The sequence below is a fragment of the Miscanthus floridulus genome, chromosome 18 (assembly GCF_019320115.1).
Source record: "Miscanthus floridulus cultivar M001 chromosome 18, ASM1932011v1, whole genome shotgun sequence".
Classification (NCBI taxonomy): Eukaryota; Viridiplantae; Streptophyta; class Magnoliopsida; order Poales; family Poaceae; genus Miscanthus; species Miscanthus floridulus.
In genome coordinates, this window is record NC_089597.1 from 4,396,801 (window position 1) to 4,406,321 (window position 9,521).

The window sequence follows — 9,521 nt, forward strand, 5'->3', positions numbered from 1 at the left end:
TCGCTGAAACTTGACTGAAAAATATTGTTTTGGCTAAATTATTATGAGAGAAAAATATTGTTCTAGCTAAAAAAACAAACTAAATAGTATGGATTATAAGCAAAGCCGAACGTTGCCATAGTTGGTAACATTATTATTTATATAAATCTGATTAAAACTAAGCTTGTTTGACTAGCAAAAAAAATTATAATTATATATTTTTGTATGAGCAGTGCGACTACACTCTTCGCATAGTTTTTAGCCTTTTGCATCGACGCACGTTATGGCGGCCTTCTCGGGCTCTGCAATCCTGCCAGTGACAAATCAAATCAGTTCATCAGTCATAACTTTTTTTACCCCGGCCTGACACTTAAGACCTGTTTGTAACAAACGAATACAAAACAGAGAAATGAGAGAAAACACAGGAATAAAGTGTAGGTATTCGTGAGAAAACAGGAAAAGGAAAAAACACAAGAAACATATAGACAGGGGTGTTTAGAATATAGGAATTATAACACAGGATTCTCAAAACATGAGGTGTGATTAAAAAAATGAATACTTGTTTTATTATTCAAATATTTGTTATTACAACGTCAAATTTTAATTAACAAATAAACATATGTGTAAAGATTTTTTTTGCAAGGAGTAAAGAAAAAGCTAGTAACAATTTAATATAATTAATAGACATTGATTGTTCTGTGGCGGGAGCAAGACAGCAATAGGCAAGCACTGATAACAGCTGTGATTAGCAAGCCACGGAGCGAGAGATGAAGATTTCCTGGGTTCTGGTGGATTCTTTTTTTCCTTTGAAATGTACATGGCTTTGTTCTGTTCCGGAGGAAAGGAAATATGATTTCCCTTGTTCCAAACGCACCCACGCATTCCCTTTCCACATGAATGGCGAACTCCAGAATTCCTATGAAAAACCTTCAATCCAAACAGGTTCTTATAGTGCAGAAACAACGGTAATTTCTATAAATATTAATAACATTTCTACGTAGGTAATTTGCTGGTGTGTGGCAAGTAATTTAATGAGAAGAGGGAGAAAAAATCTAAGAAACCAGATTTAACTAAGAAACCGAGTCTTCACGGTTATCGATGGACAAGAAACTACTCGTAGCATATTGAGAGAGTAAACATGGTTTCTATTACTATTTATGTCATGTACTGTAGAAAATCTTACACCGGAAAGAATAGTTTCTTAGTATGATGTCCTATGTTATAGAAACTACTAATAGTTCCTTACATTGATAGTGCCCTAACAAAACTTTTATTCCTCCCTCTATCTTAAAATAATTATACCTCTCGCATTCAGAAGAGCCAGCAATTTTAAGTTTAGTAAAACTATATAAAAAATATTAATATCATATACCTCTAAATATATTACTATAAAAATATAAAGTCAATTTTAATGAAGGTTTCATAGGTATTATAGATGAAGAGAGATGGTAAAAGTTTCACAGGGTGAAAGAAGATTTATGAGGATGCAACTTGTCTACTCTCTATCGCTTTTATTGTCACTTTGGTATGCGTTTTGGCTAAATTTTCTTAAGTTTGACTAGATTTGTAAAAAATATTACCAAGACCTGTATCTTCAAATAAGTTTATTATAAAAATAAATTTAACGATTTATATAATAATACTAATTATGTACCATAAATATCAATATTTTTTTGTATATATTTGGTTGATGTCGAGTATGTCTTATTTCTTGGAGAGTTGAAATGACAATTAAAAAGGGATGGAGGTAGTACACCATTTTCAACACATGAGAGTATTAAAAACTTGGATATGAAATTCCTACCAAAATGGGTCTAATAATATTTGTTGGCTCTTGCTATTTTTCCGTCGATAGATTTTTTTTACTAAATCTGTCAGATTTCATAGAATATTACTTGTATATATCATGCGAATATCATAAACTACATTATAGAACATCACATGTATACTATATGAATATTACATAAAGTTTTGGTACTCGAACATTAGAGGAGGAACCAATACCCGAATTTAGTAACATCATAGAACATCACTTGTATATCGTGTGAACATCACAACATACATCATTAAACATCATACATATACTATATAAACACCACATGTATATTACGTCTGTTGACAGTTTTTTACTAAATTTGTCAAATTTCATAGAACATCACTGGTATACCATGGAATATCACAAAATACATCTAGAACATCATATGTATACTATATGAACATTGCATGCACTATAAAATCTGACAAATTTGATCACGTAAAATCTTTTAAAATATGTCGAGAGATAACTAGCCACTCTCATATTTATTTGGTCATAAACATTAAACATATTTTTTTTATATATGATTGCTTCTAAATGGTTAAATTTAAGATTTGTTGATCCTTGAGAGATGTGAAATGGGCATTTACTTTTGTACGGAGAAAGCATGTCTGGTAAATGCTTGTGTTTGATTTCTAGCGAGAAATCTCGAGCCCAAACTCGAAAATTGCACTTGAGGGTGCGTTTAGATCCAAAAAATTTTGGATTTTGGCTCACTGTAGTATTTCGTTTGTATTTGGTAATTAGTGTCTAATTATGGACTAATTAGGTTCAAAAGTTTCGTCTCGCGATTTCTCGACCAACTGTGTAATTAGTTTTTTTTTTCATCTATATTTAGTACTCCATACATGTGCCGCAAGATTCGATGTGACAGTTACTATGCAAAATTTTTTGGCAACTAAACGGGTCCTGATTCCGAGCAGGCGAGGAAGATAATCCCAAGAGGCACTCTACCATCGGACGAGGTTTCAGCCCACCAGGCGCCGGTAAAACTGCCGATAAATTGCTTCCTCTCTTGTGCTTCTGCACGCCTGCTGAGTGCTGACATTGCTGTTGCGATGCCTTCTGCGTCATCGTCCTCATCTTCCTCCCTCTACATCATCGGCGCCTCCTCGCCTCTCCGTGGCGACCCCATCATCGAGGGCAGCGACACGGAAGATGACGGCGGCGGCGGCGGCGCGCTCTCGAGGTCCGTGGCCGAGCGCTTCGCCTCGTCCTTCCAAACCCAAGGCCAAGGGACCCTTGACGTCCTCTGCAGGGAGTACGGAGTACCGGAGCAGTACTCGGCGGTCCTCCCCGCCGCCCACCAGCGCGCGTGCTCGCCGCCGCCCCCGGGGACCGTCTGCGTGTACGCACCCGCGCTGGAGGCCGGCATGCGCGTCCCGCTGCATGGCTTCTTCTGCGAGGTGCTCGCCCACTTCGGCGTCGCGCCGAGCCAGATCACGCCCAACGGGTGGCGCGCCATGGCCGGCTTCGTCGTCCTCTCCCACTCCGCCGGCGTGGCCCCGTCTCTCCCCGTGTTCCGGCACTTCTTCTCGCTGTGCGCGTTCAAGTTCAAAGGGTGGTACTGCTTCCGGGGCAAGGACGTCGCCGGCGCGCTCTTCAAGGGAATGCCCCCTTGGATTAAGGGGTGAAAGGAGGCCTTCTTCTTCCTCAAGTCCCCAACGCCGTGGCCGTGCCGCGTGGAGTGGGGCGAGCTGTCCAAGGGCTCCACTGTTGAGCCGGTACTCACCAGAGACGAGAAGAGCGTGGCGAAGAAACTGCAGGCGGCAAAGGCCGCGCAAGCGCAGGCGCCGGGAGTTACTGTGAAGAGTGAGCCTTGCAGCGACACGCCGTCGTCTGGGAAGAAGAGGAAGGCGACGGAGGACGCCGCGAAGCAAGGTCCGTCTCGCCCTGAGCCGAGCACGCCACTTGATCGTGCCCACGCCTCGCCGTTCTCGTACGCGTGTTCACCTTCCCCGCCGGGCTTCTCCAGCCACAAGTCATGGAAGATTAGCCGTGTGCGTGACTATGATTCAATGCCACGGAACATGGCTCACAAACATGACGGCGGCTGCACCACCAACTGGGAGAGCGCACGGCAGATGCTTTAGAGCATCGTCACGCCGGCGCTGGAGCAGACGTTCTCGGCGGCGAAGCCCTCCGACGTCATCGCTTCGAGCTACATCACAACGCTACAGGTTCGCTTTCGCTCCAGACAGAGACAGTGACTCGTTTCGTGCATGTCTCGTACTAAGAGGCTTTTTACACAGAAGCTATTAAAAAATGTGGCCGCGTACAGGTACCACTGCTTTAAACTTTTTTACCTTACACGTCATTCCGTCCTTGTTCTGTTTATTCATTACCTTACATTTGGTTTTTAATCGCATTTCGCCACCTCTAGAATATTGGAATTCTGGCATTTTGGTTTCTATTTCGTCGAGATGTTCAGCTGCTGGACCAATCCTGCTGTTCATTGATGATTCCGAGTTAACTTACCGTCTGTTTAGTTTCTCATTTAGACCAAAACTTTTACTGTTTTATCCCATCTTTTGGCAAAATGGATCTAAACACCATAGGCAAAAACAACAAAACTTGAGCTGTAAAACTTTTGGTATTTGGGACCCAAGAGGCCCAAAACTAGACAAAAAACGTCTTGGAAGCACATGCTATGTCTGCATGGCTAAAGTTTTGTCATGCATCTAAACACCAAATACCAAAAATTTGAATGGTAAAAGTTTTACAGCAAAATAATAGGGGCAAAAGTTTTGTCATTCCAAAAACATCTAAACACCCCTTAAGGTCCTTTTTTTTTTGGAGTTTCGGCTAGTAGACAATATATGGAAATAGTATGGTAGTGGTAGCCCACTGATGATGTTCAGTTGTTCACATAACAATAAACGGTCGATTATTGACATCATTGATGGCGGTGTAGCAGTCTTAAATATGTTGATGATACAATTATCTGTCTAAAACATGATACACAGGACACTACAATACAATTATCTGTCTAAAACATGATACACAGGACGCTAGGAATATGAAGTCCCTGTTGACATGTATGAAATGTTAGTTGTCTTACGATACGCCGATAATACAATTATGTGTCAAAAACATGATACATGGGGCGTTGGGAATATGAAGCTCATGTTATACATGTATGAAATGTTAGTTGGTCTCAGAATCAACTTCACTAAGAGTGAAATTGTGATGACAAAATGTGAAAATTTGGGACAGCAGGTGTCCCAGTGAGTCTAAGTAGACTGCATTTGATTTATTGGTTACCACTTGAGGAGAAAAGGTGCTAAGAGACTGGATATTGGAAGAGAGGTAGTATGTCCATAGCTGGAAGAACTACTCTGATCAATTCCAACCTTAGCAATGCTCCTATAATCCCAAATGGAACATTAAAAAGCTTGATCAGATCAGATGTTCCTTCTTCAGGCAAGGAGGAGGCACCAAGAAGAAATATCACTTAATCAAATGAACTAAGATATGTAAAAGCAAGGAGGGGGACTGGGGGAGGGGTATCAAGATATTAGAAAAATGAATATGAATCTTTTATGTAAATGGTGGTGGAAGTTGGAGAAGGAAAAAGGCCATAAGGCAAGACATTATATTCAATTCAAATACCTCCAGGGAGAATCAATTTGTACTATGAAACACAGACGAAATGATTTACCTGTTTGGTTAGACCTTTTGAAAATTAGAAACATTTATATGCAAGGTAGATCAAGTTCAATTAAGAATACAAAGAAAACTCTTTTTTAGAAAGATGATTGGTTATATGACAAGCTCCTATGCCATATGTTCCCTGATCTATTTAAAATGTGTGAGCATAAGGACATTTCTGTTTTTCAAGCTAAAAATGGGATGCAACAAATCACATTTAGTAGGTGGCCGATTGATGACATGAGAAATATATAGGATAAGATATGTTTGGAACCCTGAAGTATCAAATTGAAGGAGGAAGACAGTCTTATGGAAGTTTGGAAAGAGCGGTTAGTTTTCAGTAAAGTCTATTTACAATGCTATGACAACTAATGATGCAGGTCCATGTCACAAAAAATATGGAAAGGTAAAATTCCAGTTAAAATTAAAGTTTTCTTATGGATGGTGGAAAACAATGTCATCTTAACAAAGACAACATGTCAAAAGAAAATGGGGTGGTAGCCCTGAATGTCATTTCTGTGATCAAAATGAAATGATGCCTCACTTGCTGTTTAGTTGCAGTGCTGCTAAAGCTGTTTGGGCCACGGTTGCTCATTGTATTGGGGGCTCAGAATGTACCCAAAACACTACAACAAAGCTAGATGTGGTGTGAGAAATGGCTCTCGAATGGGCAAAAGTTATACTTTTGGTATTGTTGTTGCATGTTGGGCAGTTTGGAAAACGAGAAACGATATATGCTTCGAAGGAAAGATTGTGAACAATTCTGTTGAAATTGTGTGCTATGCTTGCTCTCTTATGCGATATTGGGCATGCGCCTATATGGGGAGGGAGACAAGGAGATGCTGGAGAAGGTGTGAACATCATGCTCAAAATCGCAACGAAGCTCATCAGCAAGAAGGCGACATGCAACACACTGGGGCAGATCCAGGATGTTGATCGTCAGGAGGGTGATGAGCAAGACCCATTACCTAATCTGAAAAGGAAGACATGTCAGGCCGGGGCACTTTTTGCCCATTTTGCTTCTTCATGCGTAGTCACTCTGGTTGTTTTGTAAGGTCCGGTTGGATGAATTATCAGGTTGTTCTGGTTTAGACTTGGCTTATGGCTGCTCCCCTCTTTCTGTCAGCTAGATTGAAGCAGTTTGGCTAGGAAGGAAGAGATCTAACCAGAGCAAGTAGGATGGTCTGTCTGTGTCTTACTGTCTTTTGTAGTCTGAACTTCTCTTACGTTACTTGTTGATGAAAATAGGGAACTCGTCGATTAGAAAAAAACGGTTACCTACTATTTAGGCTAAACAGCTTTTTTTGAGAAGGATTTAGGCTAAACAACTAAGCGGATGATTAAATGAACATAGACTCCACCACATAGCCCATGGGTGGGGCGGGTGAGATCATAGCTGAGCAAAATCGTTCACCCACATTCAATTTTGGGATTGTCTCACCGCGTTTTATTCCTAAATCAAAACAAACCACCTCAATTTACCTTTTAGTGCCTTGCTCCTTTCTTTCAATTTTCGGCTGGCTGGGAAACGGCTCTGCCCAGCTGTAGATGCACGCGCCGGCCAGGCCCCACCGCCAATTAAACAAGCCTCCCGTCCCCGTCCCCACTCCGCACCCAATAGGCAGGCTGCAGGCAGAGGCAGCCAGCTCGGCGTGTCCTCCGTCTCCATCTCGGCCCAGCCGAGCCCAACCTGTCCGCCCCCTCTCTCCCCTTTTCTGAAGTTTTCTCCCTCCTCCGTCCTCCCCCGAGTCCACACGGCCGAGGACGCCACCGGGGGAGGAGAGGACCCGGCTCGGAGGGAACAGGGGAGGGAGATGGCGATCCTGTACGCGCTGGTGGCGCGCGGCACGGTGGTGCTGGCGGAGCACAGCGCGGCGGCCACCAACGCGGGCGCCATCGCGCGCCAGGTCCTCGAGCGCCTCCCCGACGGCGGCGCCGATAGCCACGTCTCCTACACGCAGGACCGCTACGTCTTCCACGCCAAGCGCACCGACGGCATCACCGCGCTCTGCATGGCCGACGACGCCGCCGGAAGTAAGCGCTTTGCTGCTCCTGCCCGTCCCGTCCTCTCCCCACCCTTCCTTCCCGGTACGATCGCACTCGCACGGGGGGTTCCGAGCTCGATTAGGATGCCCCCGGGGTTCATTACGTGGTCCGGCTCCATAGGCCGCCGGAATAGCGAAGATCCGGGCCTGATTCTGGGTTTTGTCGTCACGCGTCCATCTGGTCTGTTACTACTGACTAGCAGTCTGAAAGCTGACCTTAGGGGATTGGTAGATCAGGACAAACTGACGAGTTCGCGATTGGATTCCAGTGTAGCCTGCCAAATGGCGTCTAAGGGTTGATGGGCTGGGGGCATAGGTTGAGCTCGTTTTTGGAGTTATGTGTTGGCAGCTACGGTTTTGTAGCTGTTGACTTCGGGATCAAACTTGCTCATTGCTGCACTTAACAATCTGTCTACTAATTCTCAACCTATAACACTGTCTGCTGGAGTGCTGGTTCTTAGTAGGTTTAAGCTAAACTGTACTTCTTTGTTGGTAAAATCAAGAGCAAAATTGGTCCAATCGTTGTGTCCGAGTATCATCTTATCCTGCTGACTTTAAGCTTTGCGGTACAATGCATACGGTGACTGTTTTGACTACTAGCACATCTTTCACATTATCAACTAGAATTTTATGCCACGAATTTCGTATTGTCATTGCCTGCAAATACGTCTGTTGTGAAATGCTTAGCCATGAGCTTATCAGTGTTTTATCCTTTTTTTTTTGCCACAGGACGGATCCCCTTTGCATTTTTGGAAGATATTCATGGGAGATTTGTCAAGACATATGGCCGGGCTGCACTGACAGCTCTTGCATATGCAATGAATGATGAATTCTCAAGGGTCCTGAGCCAACAAATGGACTACTATTCAAATGACCCTAATGCAGATAGAATAAACCGCATGAGAGGTGAAATCAATCAGGTAATGCACCCATTTTTTCAGTTGTTTCATATATGAAGGCTATTCTATATTGAAGAAAATATATATTCTGAAAACTAGCATTGAGTGTATGCTGTGATCTCTGATCTTATAAACCTTTGTGGAACTGCTTCTTTCCAATTTCCATATACTTGTTTAAACCAAACCATAAAAAAAAATCCCATTGGTCTTGCACATTGCCATGAAAGAGTCTCACAATACAAAAGGATTTACCTATTCACTATTTTCTCGCAGGTTCGTAGTGTTATGATTGATAACATTGATAAGGTCCTTGAAAGAGGTGATCGTTTGGAACTGCTGGTTGACAAGACTGCAAATATGCAAGGAAATACAGTTCGATTCAAAAGACAAGCTCGGCGGTTCAGAAACACTACTTGGTGGAGAAATGTCAAACTCACGTATGGGATATTCTGATTTCTTGACTTAATTTAAAACACGTCGCTATCATATTTTTTCTTGCATATTGATCTCTCCTTCCTTTTTGCCTCACGAACTCTTAATTTTGCTTCTGGTTCATGAACTTCGTACCGACTTTTTTCACTTTCCATGGATTCTTAATTTTGCTTCTTAATACCCAACTCAATATGCCATTTTGTTGAAAAATAATATCCTTAACTTTTAGTGTGGGATGCATGTAGCCATGTACTCCATGACATTCAAGCATGGGAACTATTTCTCCTTTTTTGTCGTGCCAAGCAGCAACCTTTACAGTTTTGAATAATTATTATATGTGAAAGCTGGATGCCATAATCATTGGTGTGCCATAATTATTAGGCTCTTGGTATGATGCTATGATGTTTCCTCCACTGCTGTTTGAGCTTTTCGCATGCAATAATCATATTCTATATCTCTGTTTGTGCAGGGCCGCATTGATACTTCTCCTCCTGGTAATAATATATGTCGTTCTTGTGTTCGTGTGCCATGGTTTCACCCTACCAACTTGCATAAGGTAAGGCATGATCTGCGCATTGTGCTTTTTGGTGTGCATGTTTGTGTATGTCCCTGTCCCCGAGAGCAGCAGCTATCGCAATACCATTGCAATTTGTTTTTTTGTGTAGAGGAAAGCTACAGATTATGATGTGATTGTGAAAA

The 9,521-nt window shown here is 42.5% G+C and overlaps 1 protein-coding gene and 1 pseudogene across 1 annotated transcript; both read left to right on the forward strand.

Annotated features, from left to right (window-relative positions):
• The first annotated feature begins 2,853 nt into the window (after nt 1-2,853).
• On the forward strand, nt 2,854-4,005 carry LOC136523185 (uncharacterized; annotated as a pseudogene).
• Nucleotides 4,006-7,103: 3,098 nt separating this feature from the next.
• On the forward strand, nt 7,104-9,514 carry LOC136521592 (vesicle-associated membrane protein 711-like). Its single transcript, XM_066515341.1, has 4 exons — nt 7,104-7,480; nt 8,221-8,411; nt 8,664-8,827; nt 9,292-9,514. Exons 1-4 carry the CDS (start codon nt 7,261-7,263, stop codon nt 9,380-9,382), a joined length of 666 nt encoding a protein of 221 aa, XP_066371438.1. The 5' UTR covers nt 7,104-7,260; the 3' UTR covers nt 9,383-9,514.
• Nucleotides 9,515-9,521: the final 7 nt, after the last annotated feature.